We start from the raw sequence: 27,013 nt of genomic DNA, 5'->3' as shown, positions 1-27,013 counted from the left end.
CATTTGTGTAATGGAGGACTTACTACACTTACCAACCAAATTTACACCAGGGGAAAAAATGGAAGAATTTGCAAAAAATGGGGAACATGAATCAAATTTTCAATGTAGAAATTTGAAAATGGGTAAACCCATGGGCCATGAATGATGAGGGGGGAACACAAATCAATTTTTTTTCATCTGAAAAATGTAGATTTCCCCCATTTTCCCATGGTGTAAATTGAAGGGTCTCTTAAAGGGGCATTTCATGATCCACATCCCGCCCCCACTTTCCTAAAAAAAAGATGAGATTTTTATACCACTGGAAACCTTTGGCTACATAATGTTTACATTCAAAACATTTCTTGCAGATTAATTTATTTAGCAAAAATATTGTCAAATTTGAATTGCGTTCTGGTACACCAGAACAAAATTATAACACTGTGGCCTTTGGAGCAGTATCCACATAATCATGCATGACTTGCAAACTTAAAATCGGAATCAACTCCCAAATTTTGGGAGTAAGCTTTTTCGTGGTTATCTTCTGCTGAAAAATGTCACAAAAGGAGGATGCTAGGATCACCGTGATCACGTAATACTCCTTAAGGTTTGTCGGCTTTTCCAGCCATTGTTATTGGCACAATTAGATCCCAACAGTACACACATACATCTTTGACTTCTTCATGACATTTTGGCTGGGTTTGGACTATAAATTAGGCTGGGCATTTTCATATAGAAACTGCCAATTAGTCACTGGCATTCCTCCATCTGGTGGTAACATCTTTGTATCTTGAATTGGGTTATTGGGTGATCCCATGTTATGTTTACTGAATTCAACAACAGCTTCTTCTTTGTGCTCACTTTGACCTTTGGTAGGCATGTGTACCTTTTCATGCCTAGTCTTGCTGTGTGCCGAGATAAAACGCTTTTCGCAGTATTGACACTGATGAGGCTTTTCTCCAGTGTGAATCATTTCATGGTACTTCAGATCTCCTAAAGCTGTGAAACACACGCCACAATATTGGCACATCAGAGGTTTCTCCCCTGTATGTCTTTTTTCATGTATATTCATGTCAGTCAAGCGTAAGAATGCCTTGCCACAAAACTGACACTTGTGGTTTCGCTCTCCACTGTGTGTCTTCTCATGCTCTCTGAGTGTATGTAGGTTCTTGAAAGATTTGTCACAGACTTTACAAGAATGAGATCTTTGTTTCAAATGTGATGTTTCATGTTGTTTCATCTGACTTTTCCACATAAAACCTCGGCTGCAGAGTTGACATTTGTAAGGCTTGTCTTCTGTATGGGATAGCTCGTGTTTTTTTCGGAGACACGGCCTTGCTAAGACTTTGCCACATTGTTGGCACTGGTTAGGATTTTCGCTGTTTTCTGAATTGTTCGTACTTCCTGATGCGTTACTATATTTTGCACAATATGCGCAATTATGTGGCTTTTCTCCTTCAGCGTCCACATGTCCCATCTCGTGTCGTCGTTTATTATCAGGACGAGTAAAACGTTTATTGCAGTACTGACATTGGTGGGGCTTCTCCACTGAAGTTCCTCTATCTGGTTCCAAGTTGACTCCCTCAGGTGACACTATTGCGACACCATCTTTACTGTATTCTGCACCAGTATTGGTATATTGTTGCTCTACTTGCTGTGGATGTGGCAAAGAAGATTCTTGATCTGGTAGCATATGTAAGTTTACCCTCTCAGTTACGACTGTTGGCACTGCAACATCATCTTTGCTGCATCCTGCAACAATAGTTTGTTGATCCGCTTCCTTTGGTAAAAAAGCTTTATCTGCTACAAAATGTTCTATCTCGGTTGTAGCAACTGGTATTGCAACCTCATCTTTGCTGCAGTCTGCATGATTGTTTTGTTGATCCCCTTGCTCAGGCATCAAAGTGCCTTTTCTTGGTACCAAGCCGACCCCTTCAGTTGAAACAATAGGAATTTCAGCATCTTGTTTGCTACATATTGCACCAATAATACGTTGATCCACTAGCTTTGGCATTAATTTTTCATTTCCTGATACCAAGCATGTCCCCTCAGTTGAAACAATTTCAACTTTATCTTTGCTTGCCTCTAAACAAATATTTTGTTGAATCCCTCCTCGCTTGTATCCTTTCACTTGTACAAAGTCTGCAGTTGAAACAATTGGTATTTCAACGGTATCTTTGCTGAACACTGTACCACTAATGTTTTGTTGGTCAACTTGGGTCGGCAGTGAAATCCCTGCATATGGTAACATGCCTGCACCCATCATGGAAACAGGTGGTAAAGCTACACCAAATTTGCTGAGTTCACCAGCAACATTCTGGATATCTTTTTGCACAACTTCACCCTTTGTATGTACCTTTTCATGGCTATTCCTATTCCTTCTTGTGATAAACCCTTTGTTGCAATATTTACATAGATGCGGTTTTTCACCTGTATGAACCATTTCATGTCTTCTTTTATTCCTTGCCGTGATGAAACGTTTATCACAATAGTTACATTTATGCGGCTTTTCACCTGTATGGATCATTACGTGATATTTTAACGATCCTGCGCCAGTGAAACGCATCCCACAGTATTGACACATCTGAGGCTTTTCACCTGTGTGTCTTTTTTCATGGATCTCCTTATCAGTTATACGCAAGAACGCTTTTCCGCAAAACTGACACTTGTGGTTTCGTTCTCCACTGTGTGTCTTCTTGTGGTGTTTGAGAGAAAAAGGATTCTTGAAAGATTTGTTGCAGAGTTTACAAGGATGAGCTCTTTCTTGTGAATGAGATGCTTCATGTTTTTTCTTCTGACTCTCCCAAACAAACCTCAGACTACAAAATTGACATTTATGTGGTTTGTCGTCCGAGTGTGAATAATTTTCATGCGTTTTTCGTAGACAGGGTCTTGCGAAGATTTTGTTACAAAATTTGCACTGGTTAGGATTTCCTTCTACTTCTGAATTGTTTGCTTTGGTTAACGTGTTATCAAATTTAGCACAGTATGCGCAAGTATGAGGCAGTCCTTGCTTGCTCCTTACATGACCCAACTCATGACGTCGCTTATTATCGAGACGATTAAAACATTTCTGACAATATTGGCATTGGTAGGGCTTGTCTCCCTTGTGGACCATTTCATGTCTTCGTTTATCTGTGGTGTTGTCAAAGGTTTTGTCACAGAACTGACATTGATGGTGCCTAAGCACAGGTTTCTTAGTCTGCTTATTACGAAGTGAAGTTTTGCTGCGAGTGTTTTGAGACATTGTGGCTTGGTTTGCAGTGATTTTGTAAAATTTTCTACAACATTTGTTCTTGGTGAAGATTCAAGTTAAGAAAGTCTACAAAATTATCCACAATTTGATTTAGTTTATTAGGAAAGTCATTGACTTTGTGTGAAGTTGACTTCATGTGAAGTTTTGTGTCTCTTACATGTACATATCTCAGGTTGATGAACATGAGATCATAAATACTGCAGATTAACGGGTGATCTTGGTCAGTATTTTCAGACAAGAGGAAGTAAAATCTTATTGGGCTATCTGCTGGCATCACAACCTGTGAGGAAAAATGAAAAAAACAGGGTAAATTATCAAACACAAAATGGCAAATGCTGTATTACATGTAAACCTCATCTATGCCTCAAAATATATTTGCTATGAGATGATTCTTTACACAAGTCTCCACATACATAAATGAAAACTGGTGCAAAAATTCACTGACAATCCAGGATTTGAACCTGGCAACTATGTTTGCTGTTTGCAGCCCTGCCAGGTCTTTCTTAAATATGAAGTTGATAGGCAAGTTGTGTACAAAAAGTTGAGCATCCTCCAAGAAATCCAAGGGCATATTTTTATATTTTTAACTGTCCATAATCTAATGATTTTAAAATTGTAAAAATACAGTGTACACTTTTCAAATTGAATGCGCACTTTTAAAAGGGTGGACAGTCTTTGTTATCAACCATTGTTGACTTGTTTTGGACCACTCAGTAATAGTTTGCATGTTTGTTTTCGCCAATTTAAAAAAAAATTAAAATTAACAATCGGGTTACAGGACACAAAACATTAATTTTGTTAGGCCTTATGGACGTTTTGTGCATGTCCCGAATTCATCAAAATGAAATATCAGGCTGTCAACAATTCCCAGGGGCGTGTGAAATTTCTATGATTTCTTCGGAAAAACAACAAGTTGGAACGTCAAATTTCGGGATGTTAATGAGGAAAATATGAGGCTGAGATGAGGCTGCAGATCGCCTGCCCCCACTCAACACAAAAGTTAGTATAAAATATATGTGTTACCAAATATCGCTGAAAAGGGGCACTTTTTACTAGTAGCTAGCGCAGATCGCGAAATCGGCAAAATAAAGGGTATTTGATTTGCACTCTTCGCAAAATTGAGATAAAACAGGTACTTTGCCTTGGGAAAATCCAGTACCGTAATTTTATGTAGATATTATTGAGTGTCACGTGTGGCCGAGTGGATAAGGCGCCCGACTCATAATACATAGGTTGTGAGTTCGAGCCCCGCTCGTGCCAACGTGTTGTGTCCTTGGGCAAGGCACTTTATCCTCATTGCCTACTGGGGGATGGGGTTGGGTTGGATTGGATGTTTGTATAGTTGTTTGTTTCAATGTTGCAATATTGGCGCTGATTAATAAGCTGCTGTTTAGTTGTGTTTAATGTACAATTCTAGCAATTTGACCTGCGGGTCACCATTAGAGTTAGACTACTCCGTAGTCCACTTGCCCATTGTCATGATTGTGCATACTCTGGATATTGCATTTAAGCTTAAAACTTCGATTTAATTAATTTGTGCACAATTGATAGGTTTTTACAACTGATCATCTTTTCAGTCACCGTACTCCCTCTGTATGTTAGCTTCCCACGTGGACTACTGACTTTGGATTGCGGTTAACATTTTTAACATGGGACTCTATGGAGAGTTAGGCCAATTTCTGGCCTAACTAAAATTGGTCATGATGTAATGCATCTTTAAATGAATCTGGCTTGTGATTGGTTGCCCAGATCTCGTTATTGTTTAAATCCTCCCGACACGTACCATTACTATTAACTATACATGGTACACATCTATCTTTGGAATGCGGCGCTTTTGTGCTGGCGCGAAAGTTGATGGATGAACGTACGCATCTAGTGCGTATTGTACCACCATGCTTAGTCTTGTGGTTAGATTTGATTGATAAACAAGTATGATTGACAGTGTGTTTTAGAGAACGAAGTCCCTGGGTAAAGTTCTGCTTAAAAGTGACAGTCCATAGTCGATTTTTAACTCGTAATAAACTGGCAGATTCTAAAATTAGAATTGTTCAGTATTGAAGTGCCATTATAGTTATGCCATTATGATATGTTGCATTCAATAATATAAGCCTACGTATACTTTACTTTTACTGTCACAATATAATTATATAAACTTTTTCATAACCATTTTATACTAGTATTTTGATGTAATAAATATCAGTATAATTTCGAGTTCAACTGAATGCGTTCATCATGATTAATAACGTATTTTTATTTATCAAAAATTGACTATGGCATAGTCTACATTAGAGTTTGAAATAAAACCTTCCTTTTTTTCACTGAAAGGGGTGTTTGCAATATTCTAGTCATTGAAAACCACAAAAAGAGGTTTTTTTTCCAAATATTGTGCTCGATTTTGCATGAAAAAAAAAGAGGGGAGTAAATTTGATGAGAGTCTTTGAACATGTGAAAGTTTAGTAACACGCTGATACGCATGGGGCAAAAAAATCAGAGCTGGACGGTTAGTAGTAAGCTTAAAATTTGTAACAAGAAATCTGCAAAACATAAAGTTTTTTTTTTTAAACTTCCGTGGTCGTGCCTGTGCGTATCGCGTACACGAGCGTAAACGCAAATGCAATAAACAATCACGCTGATTGGCTGATCAATGCACTTGACAACAAGCCGGCTGACCCATTGGTCTTCGTGCGTGGCGCGTAGTAGGCGACCTTGTCCCTTCTTACTAGGCGATCGCAATTCACCAGCGCGTACCCGGACCACAGAAGTTTTTAAAAAACAACTTTAATTATGATAATAAAAAAGGTAAGCTTATAAATCGTCAGACTCATGGCTGAGATGATATGTATGACCAGAGAAGATGTAATAAAGAGGAGGGTCAACGGAATTATATCCTTGAGATAATCCCGTAGGTAATCCTGTCGCATCTATTCATAGTCCTTTATTCTTAAGTAGTTAGACATCCATTTGAAATATCCTATGATGTTATGTGTGTGACCGCCCATGGTTGACCAATTTTCACTTCAGAATTGAAAATATTTCCAATGTTTCTATAGAGAATTTGTTAAAAAGTATGAAACGCGTGTGTTAAGGACCTGCTGCTTGGATGGGATACCACATGTGGATAATACAAGAAAGAAATCGAGTGCTGTAAAATGTCCCCCAAATCCACCGTTTTTTGTAAATATATAAATTTCTAAAGAAGAAATTTTAGGATTTTTTAGAGAGGTGATGATTGTTGATCATTTCTATTTTATTATTTTATGTATTTTCCTGTCATTTCCTGCCAACCTAATAAAGATATTCTGATAATTGATAACATTCTTTATCATAAATAATAGAGTCTGAAAGTGGCAACAAGTAGCAAAAATTATAATTTGCCATGGAACTTCAGTCATATTTTATCTGAAATCTGACAAGATGACAGGGTCTGCATGCATGGTGTGTATGGCATGATGGCATGCACACACTGACCTATCCCTAAAAGCAGTTAGCTGCAACTTGTGTATCACACCCATCCGGGGTTCAAACCCTATTGTGGTATTCTATTGTAAAGCAGCTAAATAGGGTGATTCATCATTTACTTTGAGTGAGCGGTCTCACACATATTTTGTTTGAGGATAGCTTGATCAACCTCCTCTTTATTACATCTTCTCTGGTATGACTATGATTTGTTATTTTTAAAACTTACATTCTTATAGCATGTGTGTCCAAATTCTCAGTAAAACAATATTAAAGCTTTACTTACCTATTTCAGGGTTGTTGTTTTTCAGCGCACAGCTGACATTGTTGTTGTTTGACTGACTTGATTCTGATGAACTTTGACATTATGCATTTATTATGCCCACGAGCTGTGTGTGAACTGTGGTACGGACTGTCCAAGTCAACAAAATCACAAAACCAAAACAGTAAACTTTCAATCTCGAAATATCTGCTGTATAGCATTTTTTGGCACATTAGAGCTATAGTCAGCGAGTAATTGAAGTCTGCATTTGATCGGTAAGTAATTGTACATTGAATTAACTTATTTTAAACGAGCATTGCGAATTCCTATGGCGAAATTTGTCTCAGTGACACTGACATGACTGACAGTTTTTTTAAGCTTACCGTACTTTTACTTTACTTTACACTAAAGTTGTTTTTTATTACTTCCGTGGTCGGGGTACGCGCTGGTAAATTGCTATCGCGTAAAAGTGACAAGGTCGCCTACTACGCGCCGAACAGACAAACAATGGGTCAACCGACTTGTTGGCAAGTGCGTTGATCAGCCAATCAGCGTGATTGCTTATTTTTTCTGTGTGTACGCTCGTAGACGCTTGGCGCACAGCTCGGACCACGGAAGTTTAAAAAAGTAACTTTAATTTACAGTTCTCTGGTTCTGGTTCTGGTTAGTTACTCCAATAAAGCGGGATCCCGCATCAACGTCAGAGGAGATGACCTGAATTCTGAAGTTAGCTTGAGGTGGAGTTGGTGTCGTCAAAAAGGTCGCGAAGCCTTGATTTACAGATTTTTGAATTTGTGGCGTCGAAGATGTGGTGAGGTAGATCGTTCCAACAGTGCTTTAGGGGTGGTGCAATAATTATGTGTACGGGTACCCCGGGTGGTGAATTATAGGGGGGCAAAGATTTTTGGCAGGCCAAAAGGGGGGGGGCAAGCATTTTTGGCGGGTTGTAAGAGGGGGTCAAGTGATTTTTGGCAGGTCGAAAGGGGGGGGGGGCAAGCGATTTTTGGCACAGATATTTTGGGCACCGTTTCTATATTACGCCCTAAAAAGGTGTAGGAAAACATTACGTACACGTTCAAATATACAAAATTTCCTGCTCGCATTAAATGATGAGACAATTTAAGGTTTTAAAAAATCGGGTTCCCCAAAAATCTTAGTGTGTAAGGGGGGGCAAAGTTTTTTTGGCACGGCCAAAGGGGGGGCAAGCGATTTTGGCAGACCACTTTGAGAATTCACCACCCCGGGGTACACATAATTACTGCACAACCCCTTACGGTCCAAGGAAAAAAACTGTTGGAGTAGATGGTCGTTCTGGTTCTCAGTCGTTGAAATGGAGAAGGATGGGTGCGTTTTAGTTGTCGTGTAGATCGGGTCAGTTGGGGTTCCCAATCAACATCCACTAGTCCACCGTTGATTTTGTACATCATGGCAAGTCTAACGATGATACGTCTGGTCTCAAGATCAGTCCAATGTAGGGATGAGATCATAGCTGACATGCTGGACTCAAGTGAGTAGTCGTTGAGGCACATCCTTGCAGCTGATCATTGAACCATGTCGAGCTGATATTTCACATTTTTGGTGCTAGGGTACCATGCGGTGGTGCCATATTCCAATTTAGGTTGAACAAGGGACAAATACTCTACAGTTTACACATGTATGCTCATGTGCTCTGGGTCAGTTCCAGTTTATGTCTGGTTCCAGTTAGTAAATACAAATTTCGAACGTTTGAGGACTTGTTCTCAAGTTGTAACAAGTTCCATCATAGGGTGTCTCCGGTGTAAACTATGTTGCAAAATATTAATATCAACAACAATTAATAACCTGTTTGACCTCTCCATATATTCATACATTGCTGGTGCTGTGTACATGTGTTTATATGTGTTTAAGAGGGTACTACACCCCTGGCCAATTTTGTGCCTATTTTTACATTTTTCTCAAAAATTATAGCGCATTGGTGACAGGTAAGATATGTATATTATAGGGGCAAGGACAACAACTACTGTACTGAAAATTCAGCAACTCAAAGCAAGTAGTTATTGATTTATTGATCAAATATTGGTTTCCCCTCATTTTTGACTGTAACTCCACATCTGTTGTCTGAGCCGAATAATTTTTGAGAAAAATGCAAAAATAGGTACAAGATTGGGCAGGGGTGTAATACCCCCTTAATGTGCAAAATAAGCCAAATATAATTTTGTATTGTTCAGCTTTCATGACATAATTATCATTATATACAGAACTGTATAATCAGCAATGACACACGGCAGTCAGTGGGTTGATCTGCATACAGGGTGTTCCTGAAAGAATTGTATTGTTGGAAACTGAATTTTTTGGGTACTTTTACATAAACCAAACATACATATGTAACTAAATAATTGATGTGGTTGAGGAATATATCAGCTGTCACATTTTTTCACATACTTTTTGAATTTTGACAATTGATCACTCCGTTTTGAAATACAGGAATTTTACGAAACTACAACATTTTCAATCCATTCCACAGAGTCAAATATCTTTCAATGACGATAGAGGCCTCATGCAGTGATTAGCACTCTGAATCATCAATTGAAATTTGAATCTGTAGAAAGGTTTGAAAATGAGGGAGTTTCGTAAAATTCTTGTATTTCAAGAACAGTATGTTCCAAATTCAAAAAGTATGTGATACATGTAGCTGATTTATTTTTCAATCACACCAGTTATTTAGTTATGTTTAGTTGTACCATTAAAATACCCAAACAATTAAGTTTCCGACGATACAGTTCTTTCAGGGACACCCTCTATGCTGATTGCATATGCGGAGAAGAGACAGCAATTTTGTGTTACTTTGCTATGTGCCCCCACCAGGGTTCGAATTCGTTAACAAATTTTGTGTAGCAGTTTTTGGCTAATTCATCAAAATCAGGATACTTCCATATACTTTAAAGCACTATAAAAAGTGCTATACAAATGTAAAATTGGGTAGCAGTTGCTTCAAAATAAGGAGCAAACTGCTATGCGATACAGCCAAATTCGAACCCTGGCCCCCACCCCCTCTATTCTGATAACCCATGGCTGGAAGAAAGCCAAAGAAGGGTGAGTAGGCTACACAAGTACACTGGGTTAAATGGTGAAAGCCTTATGTTGGTATGCATTTTGTTTGAAGCAAATTGGACATACAATTTTCAAAATATATTTGTATCTTATGGTTCTTATAAATAATCAATAAGGCCCTTCGCACTTGATTATTAGTTTCCTGTTTACCGCCCGCGTCCAAAATTGAAAATCTCAAAATAATTAATTATTTTATTTTTATTTCTCATTTTCTCCTTTAAAATAACTTTCAACTACTTCTACTTGTCAAAATGAGTCAATAGTTTTTGTAATAGTTCAAACTAAATAAAGAAAATAAAAGATAATTAATAATTAATAATTAAAAGTCACCTCGCCCCTTTTTCAAAATCTTTAACAGGAAACTAATAATCAAGTGCGAAGGGCCTAAAGTTAATGAGCTAAAATGACTGAAAAGCATTCATGCAAATTAGTTAATTAATTATGGAAATGAGAGGGCAGTTAGACAATATAATACATTATCTCATATTAGAAACACTTTGACCAAGTTTCAAGGAAACTACATTGAAACTACAATATCTGGACATGTAAAAGTTGCAGGCCTTTTCGTAAAGAGCAGGGGATCAGCCCGGGCCTGTTGTCTGTCACACTCAGCATTGAGGTCAACTTGCACCGCCCTTAGGGGCTTGGCAGCCTATCGACCTGTGGCGCGCTTTGAGGGATGATAATCCAGAAAGCGTGGATAACTGCCGTTTTGTTATTTTTATTATTATTATTATTATTATTATTGATAAAAACAATAAGATATATAAAATATAAATTGATGTATTATAAAAAGCGTATGTCCGATTTGCTTCAAACAAAAGGCATATTGATCACAGGGTGGCCACAATGCTAGGCTATTGTGTGTACCCCTGCCTACATACACAAATGTATGGTGGAAATGTAACAGAATCTGCAGCAGTTGGAATACTAGAGAGCATTTTGAATTTCATATATTTTGTCTCCTAGTTACTTCTGTGCAAACCCGACAACCTAATTAAATATTCTGCTCGTAATGAAGGTGAATATAGCATTTTTGTACGGTCACGCTTTAAAAAGCTACGCACAAAATCATTTTTTGTCATCAAATAAAACTATTTTCCCAAAACTGTACAATTATGCTATATCGAGTTTTACCATCTAGACCCTCAGAGCAAAATCCTGTGCAAAAAACAGACAATTTGGTTGTGTGGTTTAGGAAATATAGGCCTTTGAAGGTCATAATTGGCACATAATAACACCCTCAACGGTGAAAATCACACAAATTTACCTTAAAAGTCCTGGCAAAGGAGTTATTTTTGTGATTTCAGCCATTTTAAAAATGTTGTAAAGAAGAAAATATAGCAATTATGACCCTGGATTTTTAATATTTGCATAAAAGAACATTAAATAAACAAAAAAAAACATACATTTCATGCCTTCTTTAGCTTTATCGCAACAATTATTGCTCTGTGAATATGCAAATTTATGACAAAATCAGGATTTTGCTAAAATGGGGTAAAAATGGCAAATTTTGTGAATTTTTAGAAGCCTCGGCTGTATCTTCGCAACGGATTGTCCGATTGAGTTGATTCAAACAGTTTTTAAAATCATTTTGCAATCCTGACAGAAAAAGTAATTCCAGGGGTGGTTTTAAATTTTCATGTGGCCCCCCCATCAGTGTATTTTGCCCTACTCAATTAAGCTGCTCAGAGCATTTCCTAATTTCCAGAAACAGCCTCATATACCACCTTAATGATCTTATTTCCTGCTTTCTTCTTTTTTTTCAGAATTATAGGTAAATACATCTGACATGTTTTTGCCACTAGAGTGCAGATACTGCAGACAGGCATTCAGTTGTCATGACGATTTACAGTGTCACATTGGTCATCATCAGACGCATGTCACACCTTACTGGTACAAAAGACATTTTAAACACAAGAGGAATAAATCAAGTCTGAAACAATGTGCCACTCAGAGAATGCCTAGATGTACCAAAAGGCTTGTTCAAACGTATTCTAAAGATCTGAAGTCTTTTGCGAAGTGCCCAGGATGATTTTTCCAAAAAAGTACCTATATACAGAAACAAAACTCGGCACATCTGAACAAATTTCTGTTGCTGTTTGTTTGAAAACTGATGGCTTGCAGGTAAGTATCTAGTTTTTGTGTAAAATTTGACAATTCATAGGCTAAGGGACAATAAGAGATTTTCTGTACAAATATTTTGTTTCAGTGCTGCTCCGCCAAATAAGGTCATAATTTAGCATCAGTGCTGATTTCAGAAGACATTGCAAATGATGTTCTGTAAGTGTCGACTGCTCGCGTAGTGGAGTTTGTATGTTGCAACCATGGTTTCCAAATTATGAGACTTTGATTGTACCTTCAGATTTAGTCTTTATTGATTTTCATGTGTTTAGAGTTATGAGCAAAAATATCAATTTTGATAGGGTGAAATGAGGGGAGGGACAAAGCTGTCATATTTAGGACACCCACATTTTCTTTAAAAGATACATAAAAGAATGTATTGTGACTTACTATACATTTGAAAAATGGTACAATGCCCTCATGGTGAGTGTTTGAAAAACAGTGCTCTTGTATTTCAGTTAATTAATGTCTGTTAGCATTGTTCTATTTTGTGTGCTTGTTGTGCTTTTGTTTTTTATTCAAGGTCAGGATATGTATGCAATAATGTGCAGGAAACCAAACTCCCTAAGATAACCACAGTTGGAATGGGCCATTCCAATAATCCCCTCCTCACAAACATGACAAAAGTTTAACTTCAAAAAGCATGTGGGATTTCCCTTAGTATGTTTCACAACATTATATGGGATTTCCCAAGTAATCCACCCATAATATATTGTAAAATTATTAGAATTTACATGCAAACACACCAGTTCAATCCACATAAGAGGCATTGGCAGATGCATGCATCCCCATAGGGGACAAAAGGAAGAAGCATATTTCACAAATGGTGGCAAATGTGTCCCGCTATTTCGTGCTGGGGAAAAAAAAGGAGCATAAACTGGAGGTCTTTTAACCCTAACCGCCTAAGGGCTTTTTGGCGACAGGAAGGGAAAGAAGGAAGGAATAAAGAGAGAAAAGAAGGAAAGAAGTTGTTTGCTCTGGGTGGGATTCGAACCCGAGACCCCTCGCATGCCAGGCACTGGGTCGGCGACACTTTGCCATGGTTCTTGAGCTTCGCTGGCCAGCGAAACCGTGCCAATATATCACTTAGGGCGATTGCGTCAACACACCACATGGGATGCATGCACGAACAGCGCATATACCAAGTAGTATTTTGTAGTATACCGTCCTGTTAAGAGTTAAGAAAAGAACTGCCAGAAGAAGCCCTATCTGCCGCACATACTGTACATATAGGCCTACACAGTGACAGCACCATGTGACATAGCCGCAGTCTGTGGCCCTCACGGACTTAGCGAGCGCGTAGCGCGAGTAATCGAGCACGTAGCGCGAGACGTTCAATCGAGCGCGTACTAATAGCAACAGAGCCCGAAAGTAGTGCTACATGTGACATAGGGGCATTTAGAGCTACCAGTAAGTCAAAATAAGAAATTGGAAAAATACAAATTGTAAGCAAATTTTGAAGATACTGTATAGAGGGTATGCAATACGACGTCACTCATAACAGAGTCATCCTCATTTAAATAAACTTCTGTCCAAAACGTGTGATAGGTATGAATGGTTGTGGAATCGATCTAGAGATCTGTCCTTCTGTCATCTTAAGTTTATCTTAGAACTGTCCTCCAGCATGTCTGCCATTTGAATTGTTATCCGGTTGGTTTATTGCATACACTCTATATGGTGACTTTTGCCATTGTAAAAATAGGAACTTGATAGAGCCCTATTATTGTTGATATATTTGTAAATCACATGCCATAAGGAAAAGAACACTTATTTGTTATTTCCTATTTTGTGGCTTCCTAAGGGGTGGTGCAATAGTTATGTGTACCCCGGGGTGGTGAATTATAGGGGGGCAAACAAGAAAAATAACAAAATTATGTTCCATTCTGGGGGGTCACTAGGTACTTGCGCACAGAATACCAACAACTTTGAACTCTGCATGGGGGGGTGCACAGCAAATATTGGTAGGTATTCTTCCCTGGAATATTGATGTGGTGGGTCTTTGGGAGCTGATGGCATACCAGAAAAAAGGGGTTCAGAGTTGCAAATGATAAAAATCAAGGGTCTTTTGTGGTTTCTGGTTGAAAATTGACTGGAAAAATGAGAGCAACTTAGTAATTAGGGGTCAAACAAGAAAAATAAAAATATATTTTTCCATTCTGGGGGAGGGAGAAGCTTGATATTCACACAGAATACCAAAAACTTTGAATATAAAATTTTGGTTGGTATTCTTCCCTGGAATATTGATATTGATATTTTATTTTTTTTATATCACTCATACATAAATTCTAGACAGTTCATTGGTTGATTACCGTTTGCCATTTTTACTATCACCTCCTCCGTGTGATAGTCTTTACCATCATAGCGCTCTGCCGTAGTGCGCCTGCGCCAAGCCGTCCGCTGACTCTTGGACTCGCCGATTTAGTTATGGGGTGGACCCCAAAGTGTGAAGTATATCACGGCAAAACATGGTGTTATGTTGATGAAAAAATGTATTTCCTACCTTAAATAGTATTTTAGTAATAGAATTTATGTACGAGGGATATAAAACAAATATTAACTGTCTTAAATTTGTGTAATGGTCGAAATATAATCACGAGGTGAAAGATGGATTGTTCCATTCCACTCGCTGTTCCGGCTCGTGGAATGGAACAATCCATCTTTCACCTCGTGATTTCGACCATCACACTCATAGACAGTTAATATTTGTATACTACTGTATAGTTTGTGTCATGTTATTTGCACATTTATGAATATTAATGACCTTCTGTGCAGAGCTGGATTTACCATAGGGCCAGATGGGCTCAGGCCCAGGGCCTCCAAATTTTTGGGGCCCCCAAATTTGCCCTGTGCAGTGTGCATCTTCCATTTTAGCCAAAACACAATGTTTTGGGCCTAAATAAGGTACAAAAATTGCAAAATGTTGAAAACTTTGCGCGCCCTGGCCTGTTATATAGTAAATTTCAGCTTCAATTTGGTCTAAAATAGTATCAAATTGAAATTTGCACACGCTTCGCATGCAAATATCCCAGTAAAATCTAAAATTTGGCCACTTGAGTGAACATGCCTTCCTCACGGTGTGTTTGGGGGCCCCCAAAAAGGTAGATCTGGCCCTGCTTCTGTGCATATATTTTGTATTTACAATTAATTTATCAGGGGCACATTTGAGCATATTTTCACCTGTTACAAAAGTGCAGACATCTGATTTGCCACTGCGGATGGACATCATAGTGTTATGATCCTGTAGATCATGTTTGATAATAATTATGCACGATTATGGCCTATATAAGATTTGTCTTATATCATTAATTTATGACACTAAAACAAGAGTAGCTAATATTCAGGGTAAACAAATCAACCACAGATTCAGATCCAAGGACGTGCACTCCGACAAATAGTTTGGCGAACAAATCATCCACAGATTCAGATCCAAGGACGTGCAATCCTACAAATCGTTTGGCGAGAACAAATCATCCACAGATTCAGATCCAGGGACGTGCAATCCTACAAATAGTTTGGCAGTACAAACTCACAGATCTGGGCCCAGAAAATATAGGTGTGATATCGCCCGAGGGGTACTCCAAAAAAATGTGTGGTTGACCTCCCTGAAATCTGCAGTTTGACCCCTACAAAGTTTTGATCGTATGCTAATGAGCCATATATAAGCCACGTGCTTGGTAAGAGTAATCATTCAGTTCAGAGTCTTTTGTTTATTCGAGTCAGTTGTTTATTCAAGTATTCGCAGCATGTTCATGATCATATACGTTATAATAAAACCTTAAGTGAATCATCAATGTCTTGCTCTTAGTTGTCGTGTTTCTGTAGGCCTATATTAGTTAATAATTGTGATACCCCAAAATAAGGGTTCGCAACACTGGTGGCAGCGACGGGATTTTGGACTTCAACACGTTTTCATAATTATTAATGCAACCACTCGGACGACAAGATGCCTAGAAGCAGTAGGAGAAGAAGAAGTTCACAAGCACGAGCAGGGTCTCCTTCTTCAATCACGGAGGAGATGGATTTGTTAAAAGAACAATTAGAAATGGTGAGAACTGAATTAAATGAAACAGTGACACGAGCAGAAAGTGCAGAACATGCATTGGACGAACTATCGAGAGCAGAAGAGACAACACGAGTAACTGAGGAAGATCGAATTTCTCGCGTGCGTAATCAGTTGAAAATGGAGTTTCAAGGAATAATTTCTGCAATGGAAACTCGCCTTGTTGAAGCCAGTAAGAAAGAACTTGAATCAAAAGACAATGCTACCAGAGTTACACAGGATCTTCAAATGATGAGGCAAGGTTTAGTAGAAGCTGAAGAGCGAGAAAGAATTATAAAGGAACGCGAAGGAAGGATTATTGCTGAACTTGAAAAGGCGAATAAAAGAGCTGAGAGTGCGGAATATAGAGTGGAAGAAGAACGAGAAAGAGCAAGATACGCAGAAAAAGAAATGCACGAATTGCGATACTCGCGGGACATGGGAGAAAAGTCAATTAACATGTCTTCACCACGGTACAGGCTGCAAAAAGTGAAACAAGATCAGAGGCGTATGGACAGCGTAGCTCTTCGGACAGTCCATCAGGACTCGTCAACAGATCTAGCTCCACAAATAGCCAGAGTAAGGAACAGCGACAAAATCTAGCTGTCCCTCTTCCACGTCAGGGATTATTTGATGGAAAACAGCCCTGGGAAAGTTTTATCAAGCCCTTCAGAGGTTTAGCAGCTGCATGCTGTTGGACAGAAGATGAACGCATATTTAGACTCATCAGCAGTTTAAGAGAGGACGCCGCGACATATGCTTTTTCAGAGCTTGATGAGGACATTCTTAATTCAGCAGAATTGCTTGAGAAAGCTCTGGAAAACAGATTTGGTGACAGGCGATCAGCCCACTTATTTTCGGCACAGTTAGAGGCCAAGAAGATGGGCCCCAAGGAAACACTAACAGACTACACGCGGATGTTAGGAGGCTAGTTTTGAAGGGCTACCCCACAGCCGATGAGACAACCCGTGAAACCATTGGATTGAGATATTTCATAAAGGGATTAAATGATCCCCAGATGGTTATGTCGGTTGGGATGAAAGATCCAAAGGACATTGAGGAAGCCCGAGTAGCTGCCGAACACTATATGACATTGAAGGAAGAATCCTCAAAAGGACAAACCCGCGCGACAAGGGCAATACAACAAGGCAATGAATCTACTGCTCAACAATTGGACATAAAACCCGGTACTTATGTAACACAATTCCAGGAGATGCTAACTGCCTTTGATAACCGAATGAAGGAACTTCTGGAAGTAATGGCTGCCAAGAACAAAAGTGGTGAGAGATATTATAATCGCAAACCGGACAGAGGACGTTATAATAACAGAAACAAATCTGATAAAGCACCGGAAGATTTTAAGTGCTGGAACTGTAATGGAGATGGGCACTATGCGAGAAATTGCCCCTTGAAAAATAGCTCAGAAAGCAAGGAAGCTAAAAGTGATGGACAGTCGGAAACCAATAAGGACCGGACCCTCCGGCCCGGCTCCGGTCCAACAAGAAGAGGGACCCGTTCATATTGTAAGGATTGGAAGTTGCCAAGAAAGAAAAACAGGATTATCGGCATTTTTGACTGCAACCATTTTTGAAGTTGAAACAGAATTTTAATAGATAGTGGTGCAGAGGTTACAGTGATTTCTAGAGATTTGTTCAACAGCCTATCGCCAAGAAGGCGCCCTCACCTTCAAATGCCTACGGAGAAAACTAAATTGGAAACGGCAAATAACGAAATGATAGCTATAGATGGTGTTGCATGTATACAAATTGGAATTGGTAACCAAGAATTCGAATGGAATGTTTATGTTGCTCCTATCGAAGAAAGTGCTATATTAGGTTTTGACTTCATGTACCAATATGATTGTGCCTTGGAAGCGAGAGGAGAATTCAGAGTTGACGGGGTGTGGGTAGATTGCATAATCAGAGGGCAGAATGATTGCGTGTATAATGCCCGAAAAATTGCTATCCTAAAACAGGTGTGCATACCCGCATACAGCGAAATAGTTGTTGAAGGAAACGTCAGCAAGGCCTTAACCTTTGAATCAAAGTATGGTTTGGTTGAACCAGGTTGCTTAAGGAAAATAAGTGAAAGTCTTATCGTCGGACGCTCCCTTATTGACCCAAGTCGAGCTGAAATTCCGGTAAGAATAATGAATTCATCCTCCAAGGATATACTGATCAGGAAAGATACTACAATTGGTTTTTTGCACGAAGTTGAATATGTGAGCGATTTTAATGAGCAAGAAAATTCTAAAGCATGTAACAAAGCGTCGGTACGCACCTTGAACATGACAAATAGCGATCAAAATGAAGTCCGAAGTAATGAACGTGATGAATGGTCACAACCTCTATGTGATTTATATGATAGATGCTGTTCAGAGCTTGATGCAAATCAAAGCGAATCACTTAAAGACTTACTTGAAAAGCATAGAAATACATTTGCAAAATCTCCTGATGACCACGGAAGAACTTCAGTGGTCCAGCACCTAATAGATACAGGGACTTAAAACCAGTTCGACAAAAGACCACGCCGCCCACCGAAAGCATTTGAACATGAGGAAGAGGCAGTAATAGAAAGTCAACTTAAAGCAGGAGTTATTACAAAGTCCACAAGCCCATGGGCATCCCCAATGGTGTTTGTCAGGAAAAAGGATGGAACTGTGAGACCGTGTATCGATTACAGAGCTGTAAATAAATTAAGTAAGTTTTGGCGCTTATCCTCTTCCCCGTGTGGATGATTGTTTAGATTGTTTAGATGGTGCGAAAATGTTTTCTACACTTGACCTACAATCGGGGTATTGGCAAATTGAAGTCAAGAAAGAAGACAGATGCAAAACGGCATTTGTGACAAGAAGTGGACTCTACGAATATGTGACAATGCCGTTCGGCCTGGCAAATGGTCCCAGCACTTTTGAAAGATGCATGGAGTTAGTGTTATCGGGGTTACAATGGAAAACAATCCTGATATATCTGGATGACATAATTATATTTTCGTCAACTTACGAAGAACACCTCAGCCGACTTGATGCGGTGTTAAATCGTCTAGGTACAGCAGGTTTGAAACTTAAGCCGAGCAAATGTGATCTTTTTAAGAACGAAGTTCTTTTCTTAGGTCATTTGGTGACACCAGAAGGAGTAAAGCGAATCCGGACAAAGTTTCAGCGGTACAGGATTGGCCAACCCCAAAGAATGTGACGGCGCTCCGATCTTTTCTAGGTCTTTGTTCCTACTACAGGAGATTTATTAAGAGCTTTGCGACGATTGCAAGTCCGTTAAATCGTTTGCTTGAGGCCGGCAAACGTTTACATGGACAGCAGAGTTAAACAGCGTTTGAGACATTAAAAAACGCTTTAACAGGCGAAGAAGTAATGGCGTATCCAAATAATCAAGGGTTGTTTATCTTGGATACCGACGCATCTGACACCGGTATAGGGTGTACCTTAAGCCAAATGCAATGGTGTGAACAAACGCAACAAGAGGAAGAAAGACCGATATCTTTTGCGAGTAGGTCTATGAATAAGTCACAGAGACGATATTGCACCACGAAACGTGAACTCTTAGCCGTCATAGCATTTGTGCAGAAATTTAGACATTACTTGTTAGGTAGGCATTTTATTGTACGCACGGATCATAGCGCATTAAGATGGTTAATGTCTTTTAAGGATCCAATTGATCAAATGGCACGGTGGTTGGAAATATTAAGCCAATTTGATTGTGAAATTTTGCACAGAGCTGGAAAGAAGCATGGAAATGCTGATTCTTTATCACGACGAATTTGTGATCCTGAGGAATGTACGTGCTACGATGGTAACACAATTTTGACAAATCTTCCGTGTGGAGGATGTGACCAATGTCTTCAAAAACATAACAAATGGTCAAAGTTTAATGACGCTGATGACGTGGTACCACGAAGCTGCAAACAAATTAAGTCAGGTTATATGGATGAAAGTTCAAATATAAAAACCTTAGAGACAGACGAGCAAAAGGCTGAACCTAGTACAAGCGATCAGGATAATGTTGTTGATTTTGTTCAAGAAACTGGACCCGTGTTTTTGTTTATGTTCATTATGTTGCTGTTAAAGAGTGTTTTGTTTACTGTTGGAAGCGGGATATATGCCATGCAGCACTGGGTGAAACGCGTTCACCAGACAGTGGCCGATGGGCAATGTTATGAGATATCACGGCTTAAGAGTTATACAGTAAAGGATCTTTTGTCTTATGTTGGAGGAATAATTAAAAGACGGATGATGACAGAACATAATGACTCTGAAACACGCGGAAAAGAGAATAAGACTGATGAGTATCCCCCTCTACGAGGAGATTTTGCCACTCATACTAGGGCTGGAGCCGCCCGAAATATCGGTTTAACGACTGAACGGTAAAAACATCGTGGATACCGGATATGACTCAGCTGAACTAGAAAAATTACAACAAGAAGACCCAGACATTCAACCTGTTATTGATTGGTTAAAGACATCACCTACAAGACCAAACCCTGATCAAGTTCACCGAGAAAGCCCGTGCACACGTCAGCTGTGGTTAATGTGGGATCAGCTTCAATTACAAAATGGAGTTTTATACAAGCATTACCACACCACAGATAAGTCCAAATCTCATTTACAACTCGTGATTCCACGCTGCCTCCAAAAGACCATTCTACAGTCTTCCCATGATGCGAAGACATCAGCACATCTTGGCGTGAAAAAGACTTATAAGAAGGTGAAACAAAACTTTTATTGGTACAAAATGAAAGATTTTGTCCGTAACTATATACGAACTTGTGTAAAATGTGGAGCAAGAAAACGACAGCAACGTACTCCAAGGGCACCACTTCATGAATATCAAATTGGAGCACCCCTCGATCGCATAGTCACGGATATATTAGGACCGTTACCACTAAGTGATAATGGAAACAGATACATACTTCTTGTACAAGACCAGTTTACCAGATGGATAGAAGTTTATCCAATTCCTGATCAAACTTCACAAGTGGTAGCCCATAAAATTGTATATGCGAGTTCATTTCAAGATACGGATGCCCACTCGATATTCACTCGGATCAAGGGCGCACGTATGAAGCAAAATTGTTTCAGGACATGTGCAAACTATTGGAGATAAATAAGACAAGGACAAGTAGCTACCACCCGCAAAGTAATGGTCAAGTTGAGCGCTTCAATCAAGTTCTTTTAGACATGATATCGGCATATGTCGATGACTACCATCGAACATGGGATTTGCACCTACCACTTCTCACCTCACCTTACCGCAGTGGTCAACATGAAAGCACGGGATACTCCCCAAATATGTTAATGTTGGGTAGAGAAACCCATCAACCTATTAATATTCTATTGGGATCTCCACATGAGCAAGAACCAACAGATGTTTCTGAATATGTCGGGAACTTGAATGAAAATCTGACAAAAATACAGGATATAGTGCGATCGAATCTTAAGAAGGTGGGAGAACGCCAACGGAGAGATCATGATGTTAGGATCTCGTTTAATGCATATAGAGCAGGGGACATAGTGTACACTCGAGATTCGACTAAAACAAAAGGCCTTTCACCAAAACTTCAGGCTCGATGGAAAGGACCTTATGTTATAACCCGGAAACTGAGTGATTTACTATACGAAGTGAGATTTCAACAAAAAAGGAAATCTAAGATACTGCACCATGACAGGCTTAAAATATTCAGTAGTTCGGAGATTCCAACTTGGATGGAGAATATACAACGAAAAATTCGGGCAGAAACTGATAAAAAGAGTCAAAACAGTGATGTTCAGCAACCAGCAGTGCCAGTATCTATGCTTAACCCCACCCCTCCCTCAGGCGATAACCAACGTAAGGTCAAAGACTCGAAATCTAGAAACAAAAGGTCAAAACAGACTAAAACGGATATTGACCATGAGAGTGACAATGCGCATGTAGATGATAACATAAATGTATCTCGGAAAACAGGGCAAAGAAAAAGCGACCACCGTCACGGTTAAATGACTATGCCTTAGATTATTAACTTTGCACATTCAATAAAAACAATTGTGACTTTTCATCATTAAGTTAAACGAAGTGTCAAGTTGGAAACATCTTACTTAAAACAAATTTTTTTGCACGGGACGCCGGTTGTATGATATGGAAAGTCGTAGTTTTACCCGAAATGGTTTATCCGAAAACAAAAACATTGCCGGCCCAAGGGCATGAGATGGGCGAGCTCGATTTTTTTTTAAAAAAAAAAAAAAAAAGTTAACTTCACACCTGAAGACGGGACTCATCATTTTTTGCACAGTTGCGTGTCTGAATAGTTTATCTCTCCGATGAAATCAAACACACAGTTTACCGGTCCAAGGACATGAGATGGACGAGCTCTGATTTTTTTTTAAAGTTAACTTCACACCTGAAGGCGGGACTCATCAATTTTTGCAGTTGCGTGCCTTCCTGCTTAGTTTATCTCTCCGAAGAAATAAAACACACGGTTTACCGGTCCAAGGACATGAAGCGACGGACTAGATTTTTTTCTGACCACCACAACTTTTGTTAGGCCACACCCCCAGCACTTAAATTGATGGGTGCAAATATTACGTCACCGCCATCTCAAATCATCACTTCTCAACAACTCTCGATCATCACAGCACTGCGAAAAAATAATTGCACCTCTGAATCATTTATATTATTAAATTCAACTTTTCACTATGTTCGAGTGCCCACACCAGGGATGTTTCGGCAAAGTCATTGCCAAGGACAAAGTGACTGTATTTAGGCATTATTTTGCGGATCACTGCAATTGGAAATACAGTGAATACATGTGCTGTTACTGCCGTGATGGATTTTCTCACAGATACCGGCTGCTCCAGCACACCAAAACTAAGGGTCACATTAAGCACATAGAAGATGCGAATGTTGGAGATATAGAGAAATTTAATATCAATTTATGGAGGAGTAGGCAGCTGCCGCTGGATCTCCAGAGTGGGAATCTCACGCAAGAGCTGTATGACCACATAGCTGCCACGAGGGTTATCACGACCGACGACCTCGACGCCACAGAACTGGGGGACATGCCTAGGTCCCCGACAGATACAATTCTTCATGATGAGGAACAAACTTCCAGATCATCACCCCAGGGGTATGCCCCACCATCAACGTCAGCGGTAGGCCCACCCCCATCACAGGACCCAGGTTCGTCTACTACTGTAGCAGTGTCAGTGCGAATTTTGGCGACCAACTGACTATATTTCCTTCAAACGCTGCAACTCTTTCAGGTACCATGCCATCCGGGGTACTGTCTGCCGGCACGGTGACATCTCCAGCTCTAACATTTCCGTATAACATGTATAATGCGTCAAGCTCAAGTGCATCAGGGATGCCCTCAACCACGGCGACAGCACCTCCAGCTCCCGCAGCCCAGTCATTCCAATGGACCAAATTGCCACGACCAGATGACATTCCTACCCCTCCCAAGAAAAAGAAAATGCAACCACCACAAGAACAGTCACTCGCTGAAGAGGTACGGAGGCTGGCAGATGCTGTGGCTGCAATGTCACAGCGGCTTCAGTCGGTGGATGAGAAATTAAATAATCTTCAACAGTCCCAAACGGACCAAGTTCACAATGTCAAGGAATATTGCCATACCCTCTTTGGACATCTTCAACAGGACCTTAAAAATGCATGGGAAAACGCTTAAGTCCATTTCTATAATTATCCCGACGGTTCTTTGAATTTTTTGATACATAGACATAACTAGCGTTTACTGCACTTGGATTTGAATTGAAACTTGTGAAAGGATGGATATACGGAACCGTTTTTGTGACAAATGATGCCATGATTTTCGGCCTTTTCGACAACCGTTTGAACTTGATGACCATGCAAAGCACTGGTGTTCTGGTGATTGTTTTTATAAAACTGATTGACTCTTGCGGAGATTCGAGGAATATATTATGACGGTTTGTTTAAATTTTTGATAAAAAGATGCGTACTACAACTAAATCTGGAATATTTTGGACATGTCATTGCAATACTAAACGCTATTAAACCAGCTTTTAAGTCCCCGTGGAAATTGACTTAACAAAAGGATTATACTTATTTGAACTTGACATTATTCGCTGAGGAACTCAAAAGGACGTTATTTATACTTAATTGAACTTGACATTATTCGCTGAGGAACTCAAAAGGACGTTATTTATACTTATGTGAACTTATGCGCTGAGGAACTCAAAAGGACGTTATTTGAACTTATGCGCTGAGGAACTCAAAAGGACGTTATTTAAACTTAATATTTGAACTTCAACGCACTCAGGAACTTAAATGGACATTATGGTTGAATGTTTTATACAAGTGTGTCTTACCACATTCCAAATATCCCAAACGGACCAAGTTCACAATGTCAAGGAATATTGCCATACCCTCTTTGGACATCTTCAACAGGACCTTAAAAATGCATGGGAAAACGCTTAAGTCCATTTCTATAATTATCCCGACGGTTCTTTGAATTTTTTGATACATAGACATAACTAGCGTTTACTGCACTTGGATTTGAATTGAAACTTGTGAAAGGATGAATATATGGAACCGTTTTTGTGACAAATGATGCCATGATTTTCGGCCTTTTCGACAACCGTTTGAACTTGATGACCATGCAAAGCACTGGTGTTCTGGTGATTGTTTTTATAAAACTGATTGACTCTTGCGGAGATTCGAGGAATATATTATGACGGTTTGTTTAAATTTTTGATAAAAAGATGCGTACTACAACTAAATCTGGAATATTTTGGACATGTCATTGCAATACTAAACGCTATTAAACCAGCTTTTAAGTCCCCGTGGAAATTGACTTAACAAAAGGATTATACTTATTTGAACTTGACATTATTCGCTGAGGAACTCAAAAGGACGTTATTTATACTTAATTGAACTTGACATTATTCGCTGAGGAACTCAAAAGGACGTTATTTATACTTATGTGAACTTATGCGCTGAGGAACTCAAAAGGACGTTATTTGAACTTATGCGCTGAGGAACTCAAAAGGACGTTATTTAAACTTAATATTTGAACTTCAACGCACTCAGGAACTTAAATGGACATTATGGTTGAATGTTTTATACAAGTGTGTCTTACCACATTCCAAAATATCTGTGGTATTACTTAGGTTATGGAGATACATCATGCTTTAAGTCAAATTCGTTAAACATGTTGAATGTTGTCACATGATAGGCCCTAGAGCCCATGTGCGTGAAAAAGCTTCCTTCCAATTTCGTTCAAAAAGGTATCTAAAGAGTGTTACAATTTCAGAAAAGTGTGATTATGTTTCTTTTGATTTGGACGATAAGGGGTGTTTTGTTATATATATTTAAAACTTTTTTTTATCTTCATGAGAAATAAGGATGAAGATGCGGAAAACAACTTCAGACAAAACCACCGGTTCTCAGCTGGAACCAACTGTTTATCTATAGCGGTTTGTTCAAGTTGCGTAACTTTCTTTCATTCATTGTTGTTTTGACGTTTAGAAGAGTCGCAATTTCCGATTTATAATTAAGGTGCCCTATGATATTATCATTTAGGATCATGATGTATCTCAACTGTTTATTGATAGTGTAATCTGTCTATGGTTTTATATGATTGATGTTTTATAATTGCTTTAGAATGGTTGTTAAAAATGTTTACACAGAGCGAGGAAAAGTCAAAACAGAGTTAGTTGTATTCCAAAATTCTTTTCATGATTTCAGATTGCCACGCATGAATGAGTTGAATTCGTATTTTATGTTTTGACATTAGTCACCACGTTGCCGTTTATATAAAGCACATTTTAGTTGTGTTAATGTTTTCATAAATTTGTGTTAAAAAGTGACATCTTTCGTGACATTAATTTCGGTTTTGTTTAATAGTGATAATGATTGAAACCAAATTTATTATGGGTGCGTTTTTTTTGCCATTTCAGATTCCCTGGATTTTGGTGGTGCCGCTTTCAATATTTTATATTTGAAATTTTTTTATATTTGATACAATTCAAAAGTGATTTGTTATAAAGTCTTTTTATTTTTTTAAAGGCATTTTTGGCATGTCGGCACTACGCACTACGCAGTATTGATTATTTTGTCTAATCATTTCATTAATCATTTAATCGAAAAGATGTTAAAGTTTGCTACAGTCACGTGTCACAAGTTTAAGATTATGTAGAGTAAGGTATCTAAATATTTCATGGATATTACGAGAAGTAATTGGCTGAACGTAACAGTTGCTTTGCTCTTGCGTTGAATGGTTGTGTGTGCACGCATGGTCGCGTGAATATTAGTGGTATATTGCATACACTATCCCAGCATGCAGTTCGATTATTTGACTTGTTGTGTTTCTTGTCCGCGTTTTAGTGGACTCTGGTTCAGTCAAGTTCAGTCGATTCTTCACGTAATCATTTCGTGTACCCTAACCTTAACAGTAATCATATCCTAACCCTCAGCTAATCCTATCCTAACCCCAGCTAACCCTAATCCTAACCTCAGCTAACCCTAATTTCGTGTAACATTAAGGTATAACCCAACTGATCTTCACATATAAAGGTTCTAGATGAATATAGATCGATTGTATCAAAAAGAAACAGTCTAGGATGGATAAAGGTTATTTATAATCACTCGGTGATATCCGAAATGGGCAAAAGTCGTTCGGGCAGGTCCTATTTAAGCTTATTTAATTCTGTTTTGGATGATTAGATGTTTGAATGTACCTAATTCATTATCTTGTACGGAACAAGATTTATTTTTTTTCCTGGAATTCAGTTCATTAAGAAAAATCTGCTTTATTGCAATTATGGTTTTAATTAAGCTACAAT

The 27,013-nt window shown here is 38.9% G+C and overlaps 2 protein-coding genes across 2 annotated transcripts in view; one reads left to right on the top strand and one right to left on the bottom strand.

The window, feature by feature from the left end:
- Positions 1–173: 173 nt before the first annotated feature.
- LOC140138023 (uncharacterized) lies at positions 174–7,042 on the bottom strand. The gene is made up of 2 exons (XM_072159861.1): positions 6,975–7,042; positions 174–3,512 (listed from the first exon to the last, which is right to left on the bottom strand). Exon 2 carries the CDS (start codon positions 3,221–3,223, stop codon positions 683–685), a length of 2,541 nt encoding a protein of 846 aa, XP_072015962.1. The 5' UTR covers positions 3,224–3,512; positions 6,975–7,042; the 3' UTR covers positions 174–682.
- A 78-nt stretch (positions 7,043–7,120) lies between these two features.
- LOC140137315 (A.superbus venom factor 1-like) overlaps positions 7,121–27,013 on the top strand; it is an 84,959-nt gene continuing 65,066 nt past the window's right edge. The window contains exons 1-2 of the mRNA XM_072158956.1: positions 7,121–7,225; positions 11,810–12,167. Coding sequence (XP_072015057.1) covers positions 12,157–12,167 — 11 coding nt within the window. The 5' untranslated portion in view covers positions 7,121–7,225; positions 11,810–12,156. The remainder of the gene's footprint in view (positions 7,226–11,809; positions 12,168–27,013) is intronic.

This window comes from Amphiura filiformis, chromosome 17, assembly GCF_039555335.1.
Source record: "Amphiura filiformis chromosome 17, Afil_fr2py, whole genome shotgun sequence".
NCBI classification, from domain to species: Eukaryota; Metazoa; Echinodermata; class Ophiuroidea; order Amphilepidida; family Amphiuridae; genus Amphiura; species Amphiura filiformis.
This window is presented reverse-complemented; position numbering and strand designations above follow the sequence as displayed.